Source organism: Phodopus roborovskii, unplaced genomic scaffold (genome assembly GCF_943737965.1).
Source record: "Phodopus roborovskii unplaced genomic scaffold, PHOROB, whole genome shotgun sequence".
In the NCBI taxonomy this organism is placed as follows: Eukaryota; Metazoa; Chordata; class Mammalia; order Rodentia; family Cricetidae; genus Phodopus; species Phodopus roborovskii.
The window spans coordinates 9,716,939-9,729,875 of NW_026126517.1; the positions used below are offsets into that span (position 1 = coordinate 9,716,939).

The 12,937-nt window shown below is 41.6% G+C and overlaps 1 protein-coding gene across 1 annotated transcript in view; it reads left to right on the top strand.

The window, feature by feature from the left end:
- Nucleotides 1-12,682, top strand: part of Snx19 (sorting nexin 19) — a 37,656-nt gene extending 24,974 nt beyond the window's left edge. The window contains exons 9-11 of the mRNA XM_051196966.1: nucleotides 9,114-9,298; nucleotides 10,081-10,168; nucleotides 11,204-12,682. Of these exons, the coding sequence (XP_051052923.1) occupies nucleotides 9,114-9,298; nucleotides 10,081-10,168; nucleotides 11,204-11,336 (406 nt within the window). The 3' untranslated portion in view covers nucleotides 11,337-12,682. The remainder of the gene's footprint in view (nucleotides 1-9,113; nucleotides 9,299-10,080; nucleotides 10,169-11,203) is intronic.
- Nucleotides 12,683-12,937: the final 255 nt, after the last annotated feature.

The window sequence follows — 12,937 nt, forward strand, 5'->3', positions numbered from 1 at the left end:
AAGTGAGATTAAGATCGATATTGAGATCAGTTTCTAGATGAACACTGTAAGTTAGAGAGGGAATATAGACTGGCAATACCAGTGAGAATAGTGAACAGCACACTAGCAGGTAGTAGGAGATAGGCTGATCAAAAACCAGGGAAGAATGACTTTGTAAAACAGCCTGCTATTTCTTTGAAAGCCATGCTGATTGTTTGGGATAGGTACTAGACTTTTAGCTACTAACATTAAGAAAGCATTTATTCATTCACAACAAACAAATGGGTCTATATTCTAGGCTGTCTAAATTCTGTTTTGGTTTCTTTGAAAGGGAATGATCTAATAAGAGTGAACATGAAGGCAGAATTGATAGCTACAATAAAAATGGAAATAATAATAGAGCATTTAAAGTAATTTGTTTTGTTTTTGTACCGAGAATTGGACCTAGCCCATGTGGATGATATATAAACATTCTACTCCTGCACTATGTTTGCAGGTCATAGATATAGCTCAGACTAACCTGGAACTTAGTATCTTCCCCCCTCCTGCCCCTGCCAACTTAACCCTTTCAGCAATTGCTTCCTCCATTCATCACAACTGGCTTAAGTTTCAAGTCCATGTATCTTACATAGATGAATCCAGTCTGTGAAACTGGATAAATTTATATTTACCACTAGAGATCCAAGGTCCATAATAAATGATCATTTGTGGATGGATCGCAGATGGACAAATTTGCCTTGGCCTTTAAAAAGAAAAGTAGATAAAATCTCTCTCTCTGGAAGTTTCTGAAGCATTTTATGAAATAGATATTTTCTGAACATCCAGGAAAGGAAACAGCCCAAGATAGTGGAATAGAATCTGTAGGCACATATCCTGCCTGGTTATGGTAGAACATGACAGGATTATAGAGGGAAATAGTGATGGTAACATATGTCTGGATTTCAACAGATGTTTGTTATGATATGCCTATAGATAAAGATGGACATACTTGACCAGAATTAATTAGTACTTTTCAGTGATTTATGGCTAATTCAAGTGGTTTTTACACACACACACACACACACACACACAGAGAGAGAGAGAGAGAGAGAGAGAGAGAGAGAGAGAGAGAGAGAGAGAGAGAGAAATAAACTGTCCTGGGAAGCTATTTGGAACATTGCTCCTCACTTCCCCTCTTCAGTGTTTTTTTTCATCAGTAACTTTAGAAGCAGCCCAGTCTTACAGCGATGAGAAAATGAGTATTCAAAAATATTTGAAAGGTTGGTATTATTATCTAAGACCACAAAATAGAATTTGTATGACATATTAACTAAAAATGTAGATTTTCTTTTTGTTTTTCTTTTTGGTTTTGGTTCTTTGAAACAGGGTCTCTCTGTATGGTCCAGATTGGCCTGGCATTTCAAATCTCCCTCGTTCTACTTTCCTAGTTCTGGGATTACAGGCATGTGTCACCACATGCCTACTACAAATTTGTATTGCACAATTACAGGTTTAATGACAGGCTGTTGATTTTTTTTTTTTAATGTACATATGTAGACTTGTGGTTTTAGTTGACTGCAAAGGCAGTGTCAATTAGTACTTTTTGTGTATGTCCAAAAGCCAGCATAGTCATAGACTGTCGACTGATAGACATCATCTAGATCCAAGAAGGCTCTATTCCCTGCATGCAGCAGGTCAGATCCACTCTTAGGCATGTTTGATTTTGGGTACTCTTAATTTAAGAAAGGAATCGTGAAGCAGCACAAATTTAGAGGATGGAGCCAGGATGAGAAGTAATTCATTTCTCTCCATCATTCAAAATATCATTAGGTGGTTGATGTGTACCCAGCTTTGAGGCTAGAAGAGTCATGTCTATATAGCTTATATAAGAGGTGTAAGAGAGGAATAATGACTGAATTAAAACTGTAATGGACCATCTTTAGAGGTAGATTTACCCTAATACCCGTTAACCCAGAGGATATAACTAAAACAAGGGACTAGAATTCACAAGGATAAAAGTACTTCTAATATACTAAAATTATAGTTTGATTAAGCATCCCTAAGGTCACATTGCTAATGAATGGCAGAAGTAAAATAAAGGCCTATTTCTAGACTCAACAGATAAGCCCTTCTTTATACCTTGAACTTACAGAGCAAGGCTCAGCTTCAGAAGGAGATTGGATAGGATAAATTCCCTCCCGGTTCTTACATTGTGCCTGTAAGCCACTTGTGAAGGCTTCTCATTGATTTTCAGCATATACATGTGTGAAATCGGTGAGACTGAGAAAGGTCACCTCAACAGAGGATTTCCAGAAGTTCCTTGCTTAAGATCCTTGAATTCTTAATGAATATTAATATAGCATCTATGATTTATAGATTCCTAATTTAGAATAAAATAGTGGCTGTTTGGAGCTTGAGAGATAATTCCAATATTCAGACCAGTTGCTGCACTTCTGAAGTCCTGGGTTTGATTCCCACTACCTACTACCTACATGATGACAACTCCAGTCCCAGGGGATCTGACACCCTCTTCTGGCCCCTGCAGGTACCAGGCACACATGTGGTATACACACACATGGAGGCAATATACCCATACACGTAAGTTTATGTACATTGCCTATAATTCTCAAAGAATTATTAAAAGTATGTTTGTAAGATCATTGCCTGTTTGCCCTGGATACAAAAGGAACCAGATTCTTAAGTTGTAGTGTTATGAATGGTTAGGTCTTCTTTAGAGGGAGATGTCTTACAGATGTGGACCCATGATCTAAACCATGAAAGCAAAGTTCACAAAAGACTTGTACATACACAGTAAGCCATTTCAGACCTCACAATAAGTGCATGGAGGAGGAAGCTGGAACTCCTTGCCCTCAGGGTTCATTTCCTCCTCATTCTTCTCCTATAGAGGGCAGGAAAGGTTAGTGACCTAAATATACATCACAGGGCAACAATGTTGAACTTTCTCAGACACTTGGGTCTGGCCTGCTATTAGACTGAGGAGTGTAAGGCTGCCTGCTGACAACAGAGATCGTGACTAAACACAAGAAGGGGCCATTGCAGGAAAAGAGGCCTGAGAAAGGAATCTGGGGAAAACACTGCTCTATCAAGTGTGAAATCAGCAAGAGAGCTTACTTAATGGGAAAGACCTGGGCCCACACTGCACCTCCCCAGGGCCTGCTTTCTCTTCCGCTCTGTAGATTAGTGCTACTGAGCAGTGAGTCAGTGCTGTGTTTGGTAAGTATATAATTTACAGGGCACTGTGATGTGAGGTGGCAGATATTTCTAGAAAACGAAAAATGGTTTGGGCTGTCTCAGAATCTCTAGTTCATTATACTGTATCATTGTATTAAAACTTTTCTGAAAACTTCTGTCCACAGTAAGAAATAAATTTTATATTGAAATTTTTACTGAATATACATGTGTACAGACATGCACACAGATACACATACATATTTAATCAATATACACATAGGCACATTCATGCATGGTACAGTACACTTCTATATTTGCTATTCAGTTTCTACTTAGATTTCTTCTTAAAGTGTTGATACAAATGATAACACATTCTCTAATGTTGTCCAGCCACAATTTGAAATATACTGTTTTAAAACTCACTGTGAAAGCAGCCCAATATATTGGCTCTAAATAACCAGGTCTAAGGCAGTGAGTCTCACCAGAGACATTTTACTCTCAGGGCCTATGGCAGTGTCTGGAGTACTTTTGATTGTCATGGCTACCATTGAGTTAAGGAAGAGAGTCAGAGATATTAGCTGATTTTTTTCCTACTACACAGAGCAGCTCCTCACAGTGAAGAGTTAGCAGTCACACCATCAGGAAGTGTATGGCTGAAAAAGCTTGCTTCAAAGGTCCTAAGGTGACTGTCAGCCTACTGTAGGTCTGCTTCAAATGATAGGAAATGTCCACAAACAGAAGATCAGGTCATTAAAGATAAGCTTTAGCCCAATCATCTCTGTTCTCTTTTACTTTGAACTGTATTTGGTATCTTACAGTGAAGTCAGAGCATCTCCTTGGGCTATAAGATACAAGCCTGATAGATAATTAAGAGTTCAGTTATTTTTCTTTCATTCAGAATGCACTGGGAAGTTTTGTTAGAATGTTATTAATACACATTTTCTATTAAATTACTCCACTGTCATTTCTCTTCTATTTAAGTCATTTAATCCAGGACCCCCCCCCCCCCCGACTTAGCCCGCTGTTCTCTTAGACAAGAAGTGAGAGATGAACCCAACTATCTGCCTTAGACAAAATCTCCAACGTCTTCTCCCCTCCCTCGTGATATTTGATTCTGCTGTTTTGATAGGATGTGACCTTCTGCTAACCTTGAAGTGCTGTCCTAAGCCCTGGTATTAAACTGTCTCCATTTTAGCCCCTGCTCCTTTCCTCTATCTGTAGCTATTTTGGACCAGGTTCTTCTGAACATGGAGTAACATGCACTCTTCTGTGACACTGAGCCGTTACTTTCACATCCTCCTTTCATATTAGGCAAAGCAGAAGCCCTTCCAATGTCCCAGATGTCCCCATGCAGTCTGTTGTTTGTCCTTTTTTGTTATTGTAGCTTTGTTTTGTTTTGAATTTTGGTCTTGTTAATTGCTATTTTGGAGTCTTCCATTCACAGATGCTTGACAGATTAAGTTTGTGAGTGGGGGTTAGGGATTGGAGGGATAAAGGTAGAGTGACAGAAAAAGACCTCTCTAAATCAAATATCAGACTTGGAGAGGTGATGGGAAATAAAACCAGTGCTGCTGGAAGCTATTCTCTACCATTTATTTCAGTGTGTTTACTTCAGACGTCTTGTGTTACATAAACAATGGTATTTGTGTTAGTAAATGATGCAGCAGAAGTTACTTCTGATAACTAGACAGAGATGTGTGTGTTTATAGCTACCTTGAAACTTTAGATTTAGGTTAGCCAGAGGGTAAGTGAGCTGGTTATAGTGGCACACTCACATAATCCCAGCATCAGAAAGTAGAGGTAGGAAGATGACAAGTCAAGGCCAGTCTGGGTTACATGAGGCTAGAGACCCTACTGCAATACATCAGTTCCATCCTTTTACTTTAAAGGAGCTATAGCAATACAGATCTCTTTTTAACCTTTCCATTTCCTGTGTTAAAAATAGAATAAGACAGGGCTAGAAAGACAGCTCAACAGTCAAGAGGACTTATGCATTTACAGAGGACCAAGATAAGTAGCGTACAACCTAACTCTAGCTCCCAGTGGAGCTAAAGTCCTCTTCTGGCCTCCCTGGCTACCCACATGCATTTACACACATACACAGACACACAAATAAACAATAAAATATTTTAAAGAAAATTTAAAAGAATAGGGTAACAAACTTGGAATAGAGAGAGAAAGGGGACAAGTGAGGAAGGGTCACAAGGCCATGCTCTCTTGATCACTCCCTCACATTTGCCTTACCTAAGGTAGGTAGCTTGGTGAGCCCATTATGACTCAAGGAGTTAAAAGTTTGATAAAGAAATGGAAAGGTGGAGCTGGAGAGGTGGGTCACAGGTTAGGGGCATTGGCCTCTCTTGCAGAGGACCTGGGTTCAATTCCCAGCACTCACTTGGTAGCTGATAGCCATCTATAACTATAGGCCTTGCACACACATGGTGCACTGATATACATAGGTATAAACTATCTGTACTCACAAAATGAAATCTCAAAAAATTAAATAAATGGTTTAGAGAAAAATGACAGAATAAAAGAAAGGGAACCTGGGGATAGTGAACTCATCTCTCTTTGTTTTGTAGAATCTCCTGGTGTTTGTTTCTATCTAGACAATCAAGGAAAGCAAATTATACCAAATGCCCGAACCTACAGCTTTGAAATGCATCTTGTGTTATAATAAAGCATGTCTTCAGGACCGTAAGTGACAGCTTAGGCACTTGAGTAGCAGCAGTGTTTGAAGAGCATGACATTTAGGCAGGGGTAGTTATGGTGGCTGTCTTCTAAGTTTGCACTTGGTTAGTTTTTCCCACTGAACTGGAGTGTTCCTTGTCCATAATGAGGTCTCACCCTACCCTCCAGTTAGAGCACAGGTGTTCATGATGAGGTACCGTCTGCCCTCCTGTTAGAGCACAGAGCATTTGATGACTAGGACCAGGAAGTGAGGCCAGGCTGGGGAAAGCAGGACTGCAGGAAAACCTGGACAAGAGAAGACTTATAGAAAGAACAGGTGTTTAAGTCACATGTGACCTGTGAAATACACTCTAGAACCTCCCCCACCCCCCTTTTGTAGACCTGATTCTTTTCTGTTTCTGTCAGTTTGCCAAAGGCTTGTTTGAGAGATCCCTACGGTTGACTTTGGGGCCCTCAGTTGACCAGCTCTGTGCTTCTACTACTTCATCCTGCCTTCCAGTGGCTGTTTCATTAGCTTTGAGGTTCCAGTCCTTATTGATAGTCCCACTGCTTTGCCTCCCCATATTTAGCGTACCAACTCAGCCCCATCACTGGGAGCTGAAGTTTACTATTTTGGACTTTGATTCTTCTTCCCAGCATTCATAGAGTTTGAAGAATTATAGCCAGACTTGTATAAATTCATGCTTCATGACATACCAAAAACTGTACCCAACATCTGTGTATGAGATGCTAAATTCCTGTGGAAGAGATCAGAGGACATCCCTGCCATAAGGAAATCCGAGGTCCTATCCTTATTGTATAATTCAATGTAAATTCAAAAGACTCCAACTCCTGGCCTCTAAAATATGCCCAAAAGAAGGCTGAGGTACCCAGATGCAGCACTCTTGTATAAGGAAAGATTGTGGCTGCTGTGGCTGCTTGGGAGAGCTTGAATGCCACATTACTAGCCCAGAGGACAGAAAAGGAGGCAGACTGATTTATTCTATGCATATGTGAATGAAGCTGAGCTAAATCTTGTCCTGTTTAATGTGTCTTGTGCCAAGATTCTCCAGTCTCCTTGAAGATCTTAGTTAGCAAGACTTTGCCCCTTCCCTCCATTCTTAGATGAGAGCTAACACACATAGTTCACCTTAGTAAAATGTGCAAACTTGTACATGGCTTTCAGTGGGAGGGAATGCTGGAGCAACCTTATCCCCTGCAGAGAACCCGATCAGGTTGTTACAGCTACCTCCCTCGGGTGCTCCTCTTCTATAAACAGGAACAGGAATTCTTCTTGCCACTAGATCCCTCTTGTCAGGTGGCTTAGGCTTGCTGAATGAAAAACCTTGTGAAAAGGAGATGCAGCCCTAATAATAACAGACACGATCCTGTTGGCTATTCTGGGCAAGAGCGACTTTGTGCCGCGCTTGATCTCTATCAATGCTTGCCATTCTTGCCCTGCTGTTACCTTTGGACTTCCTATTCTTAGAATCATTTGTGAGCCCTGGGCTTGGGGGATTGCAGCCCCCAGGACTGGAATGCCCAGCTTGAGTGGAATGCAGACAGTCTGACAGAATGAAGGTTAAATAAAGTTTGCCTTGTCAGCCCCTCTTCTCTTGAATGGATGACAAGTAATTTGGGTATAAGAGCAATGACATGAGTTGTTGTGTAGTGTAGTCCCAAACAGCCTACTGTATAGCTGTGTCACTCTCCAAGGAGATATATACTAAGGAGACCTCAGTGACTAGGTGTCACTAGGGAAAAAAAAATACAGAAACAAAAAGAATAATGACACACACCTTCCAGGTTTTCAGCTGAGCTCCAGAATTAGCTTATTTGCTCCTTAGAGTTACTAAATCATGTTTGAAGGCAAGACAAAGGAAAAAACCTTCATAATTGTGAAATCAGATATCAGAGAACAAACATTTCTTAAGCCACAAGTACTTTGGGGGATTTTAAGAAGTACAAGACATAGATGAACTGACAGTCTAGTTAAAACAGAGTATGTTAGCTTACATACCTTTGCAACAGCACCAATTGCCAGAGGAGGCATCAGGAGGAGAGCACTTTGGCTGGGCCTCTCAAGGAGGATTTCAAGCAATGAGTGTTTACATGATGCTTTGGGGAAGAAGAGAAGTAAGGCTTGAAGCAGTTCGTGGGTGTAGAACATTCTGAAGATAAAGGTCTTACAGGCTCCTGACCATACCAGAATGGCCAGGAAGAAGAGTAAGAGGTTGTGTGACAACCACCAACATCTTAACTCCAGGGCAGCGTGTAGTGGAGAGATGGAGACTCTGTGTATAGCCTTGCTTTGAGATTGGGGCCTGTTAGCATTTTCTCTGCAGGTACCTAGTCTCACAGTTGCTTGTATTGAAATGTGTGATCCTACTTGTTGAGGTGGCTTGGTTTCCTTCAGGAAGGCTGCTGTTGACTCTGGCTGCCTACATGAGTTATGCTCTGTCAGTCTATCAGGATGACTCTAAGAAAACATAGTGGTCTCCTCTTCTAAGCTATGTGTCTCTATCTTCTCAAACCGATGTCCCGCAACAGCCAGTCATGGACCAGGTAATGCAGTTTGTTGAGCCAAGTAGGCAGTTTGTCAAGGACTCAATTTGGCTGGTTAAAAGATGCACCAAACCTGATAGAAAAGAATTCTAGAAGATTGCCATGACCACAGCCATAGGATTTGCTATCATGGGATTCATTGGCTTCTTTGTGAAACTGATCCATATTCCTATTAATAACATTTTTGTGGGTGGGTGATTGCTCTCTCTTCCTGGGAACTAGTGAGCAAATGAGGGTGAGTTCATGAAGTAAAAAATTGCCTGGATAATTTGTGAGTTTTTTTTCTTCCCTTTCTCCTCCCTAAGATGTTTTCTATTTCTAAATTAAAATAATTTCAAAATAAACATTTTTTTCATGACAAAAAAGAAAACATAGTGGTTACCATAAAGCTTGTACACAGTGGAGTCTGCTTTTCACACTTCTCAAGGCTGAGAAGTCAGGGTCCAGGCACTGACAGACTTTGTTATATGCCTATAATTTGGCTCATAGATTTCTGTCTCATTTTCAAAAGAGGGGAAGCACCTCTTTTGGGGGCTTGGGTCTCTTTAGAATGAACACTATAGTCACATTCACAAAGGCTGTAGACTATAACCTCATCACCTCAGAGCCCATGTTCACTAATACTATCTCTTCACAGTTAGGATTTCAGAATATGGGTCTGAGAGGAGACATCCAGCCCATTGCCTTGAAAATGGCTGGCTTTTTCTGAGCTTTATTCTCTCTTCCCACAGGTGGCTAGAAGTACAGGTGGCTAATCTAACGTGTCCCCAACGCTGGGTACAGTACCTCCGGCTTCTTCGGGAATCTATTTGGCCTGGTGGAGTGTTGCCTAAGTTTCCACGGCATGGACGGACTCAGGCACAGAAAGCAGCTACTGAGAAGCAGGCTTTACAGAGCTTGATGAGTATCCTGCCAGGTAATGGTGATACTGACAATGTATATTCTTTCCTCCCATCCTTCATTGCCAGTGCTCCCTGACATCCTTCCCAATCTCCAAAAGGCCCTCAAAGTCCCATTTCTCCAACTGATGGGAAGATGGTCACAGCTGTGATTCTCCCATCCCTCACTCAGTGGTGGCAAGGGAGTGGAAGGATCACTTTGGCCACAGGTTCTAAGGGAGGTATGGGTTTAAAACTTTGAGCAGTTTTGAAAAAGCTATTACTGCAATAGCAGCTCTCAACACTATTCCCACCACGTGACGATGCTGAGTCTCTGCTAACTCATGGTGTTTGGAAACTAGAGAAGAGCATGATGTCTTCTGTAGTACTCATACTCAATTGTGTCCTTAGCAATATTAAGAACACAGCCTGAGAAGGGTTTTTCCTTCTCGTGTTGCTTTTCAGTGGTAGGGAAGGCAGTTTCTTGCCTGGGGCTGTGATAACCAGGAAAGAGTAATGAACTGGGCTCTGAACAATCCACTTGAGTTACCTTTTCTCTAGCCTAAACCATGACCTCAAAAATATCTCTGCACCTTTGTGGCAGGTTGCAAAGCCTTCTTAGGGCTCATTCTTAGTTACATATTCTTAAAAACCATATTTTTCATGACTTTTCTCTGTTCTATGGTGTTTTTGTTTGGCTGTGTACCTTACGGCTATTCTAGAACTAGCCAATCTGTGAGATATTAGAAGTCCTGGGAGATGTTCTTTGAGTCTAAGGCTGTGGTAGTAATGCAACTGTCTTACTTGTTTTCTCCTTCAGATTTTTTAGTAGAAATCCTGGGGGTGAACAAGTGCCAGCTGAGCTGGAGTCTAGTCTTGGAATCATTCCAGCAACCCCTCATCAACAGGTAGGCTGATGTGTGCAATACTCAGCACATCATAGAAAAAGCTATTCGTTGTCACGGATGACATCATTAGTAAATGCAGAGCCCACTATTAGAATAGGTCTGCACTTGACTTGGGCTGATGGAAGGGTCAAGTATTCAGATTCTACACACACTCAGTGAAAGTCATGCTGCCAGCTTTTGAGCGGGTAGCTTTGTTGTAATAAGCTGCTATAGAACCAGCCACTGTTAGTATTTGGAAGAACTCAGTGTAGACCCCAGCAAGAGCTAATAAAACTGCTCTGTTAACCTCCAGACAAGAACAGTCCTTGTGACTAAATTTCATAAAATGCCATACTTTTTTACACAATTACATTAGCACTTGAGCACTATACTGAAGAAGTATGCTCAATGGATTTTCCCAATATTTGTCAGTTCCTATGTCAGGAGCATGCCCTGGCAGTTCGGGCTATGTGATATCTTTCACTATAGGTTCCCAGCCTCACACCAAAGCTGTGATTAGTGTTCACATCAGAAGCTGTCATTGTTTAGTGGGATATAAACAGGATAGTAAGGGTTGCATTATATAAAGGACTAGAACCTAGAAAATTTCAAGATATAGGTCCCATCTCTAAAGCAGAAAGACTTTGGAAAAGTATCAAGTACCCTTGTACCCACTTTCTCAAGCCTCCATCAGTGTCTTATCTCTCAACTCTCAGACTTGAGGACTCAGCTCATCAAGAGTAAATTCAGTGATCCATCATCAAAAGTAGCAATCAGCTATAATGACATCACAACAGTTCTTCCCAAATTCTGCAGAATAGTGCGTGTGTGCTGTAACTGCAAATAATGTCGTTCTATACAGTCTGGTCTCCAGGACTGTTCTTGTCTTCATTGAGCTGTAGCTTTCAGTAGTGTAGTACACGTTGGTTCCATCGCAGCTGTGCTATGGACTTGGCAGCTTCTGTTAACAGTTAGACTTCTTAGAGTTCTCTATAAGATGAGAGCTATATGAGGCAGACCCTCTTCTCAGTTGGTCATTCTATCCATTTGTTTCAGACATTTGATTTACTGTCTTGGAGACATCATCCTGGAGTTCTTGGACCTTGGTGCCTCTGTTGAAGAGACTGCTCCAACCACCTCTGTCTTAGACTCCCCAGGCAACTTCAAGAGAATGGCTGTCTCCACCTAGCTAAGAGTTAATCACACAGTCTTCAACGGCTTGAGAAAGAGAGCTTTTCAACCACCCAGAGATCGATTAAGGTGCCCTCTGGAGCTAGGCTACCTTAGCTGGCCTCCATCTCAGTGAAGTTCTCCTGTCTGGTCTCCCTTAGTAACAGGTGACAGGGATATATAGCCCAATTGCATGCATATCTGTTTCCATAGTCTTAAGGCATGTGGATTGCTGCTGGTGAGGAGGTCTTGTTTCTTTGTGAAAGGAAGCTGTGAAACAGAGGCTTCTCCTTTGCCTTCTTCTCATCATCATGGTTTGCCAACAGCATGGCTCTGTACATGCATGCACCTAATCCACAAATGCACAAGCATTGGGTAATACAGGAGAAAAGCTGTAGCCAGATTTCCTAGGAGGAGAAACACTCTCCTGAGCTCTCTTTTCCCACCTGGAAACTAAACATTCATTCAGGAGCACTCCCATGCCCTGCCTAGTTTCATAGCAATTCCAGAAGAGGGAAGGAAAGTGTGTCTCAAGAGACTTCTTGCTCTTTGACTATTTTCTTACACAGTGGCCTTCTAGAGGATATCAGGAATGCTGTTTCCTTGGGTGGCTATACTTTTCCTGTCCAGAAGGCTTCCAAGCACACTGTCAAACTTCTGGTAAATCCACTCCACCCTTTATAGCCTTTCCTGCAAGGGATTACACCACAGAGTTTCTAAACTCTCCTGCCCAAGAGCACATGAGTTTTGGATTTGTAAGTTTCCCTCTGTCTTAACAGAATTATATGACAAGTTACATATTTGGCTTCATTGTTTCCAATGAGAAGGGAAAGTACTTGTTCCATGGCTGAGGATGTACAAAGAATAGAAGTTGGGATAAGTGGGAATCCTTTCACAAGTCTTTGGTGAGAACCCTTTACTCTAAACACATAAAATAGCAAACTTGCAGGATATATAGATTTTACTTCCAGGTCCTTAAAGGGTGAATTAGTCCTTATGAGCCCAATGGTGAAATCAGACATACCCTGTGCCCATTGGAAAGATAGAACAACTCAGAGGATCTGTTAGAAGAAAGGGGAGTTAGAAGGAAAGTCACAATGGAAAGGGTGCTCCCAGTAAATGCATATGAGTTGCTGGTGTTCACATGGTACCAATGGGAGACCATAGCCAATCCTCAGCTCATTAGCATCTGTGTAGCTCTAGCCCAACTTACCCTGAACTGAACTACAGGATCCACATGGAAGGGGGAGGGGGTCTTAGAGGAAGACTGATGAGAATGAGGTAAGGCATCAAGAGCCAGCATTGAGGTTTTCCAGACTTGGAAGTATGTGATGAGTACACAATTAAAGTTGTTAATAAAAAAGGTTGTGAAATCGTTGTTCTTCTACCCTGAGAGGCTCGTAACCATACATCACTCTCTGATTTGACTGGGTGGCTTAAGGTGCTGCTCTTGCCAAAAGGCAAAAGGTAAATGAGATAAAGTTTCATGGCCTCATCTGGCCTTCAAGCATGACTTGATGGCTCCAAAGTTCTTGAAGTATCCCCTTCCTTTGGCCTTCAAAGGCAGAGGTAACTCAACATGCTGTACTCTGAGTGCCTCCCAGGGCATGATTCCAGGGG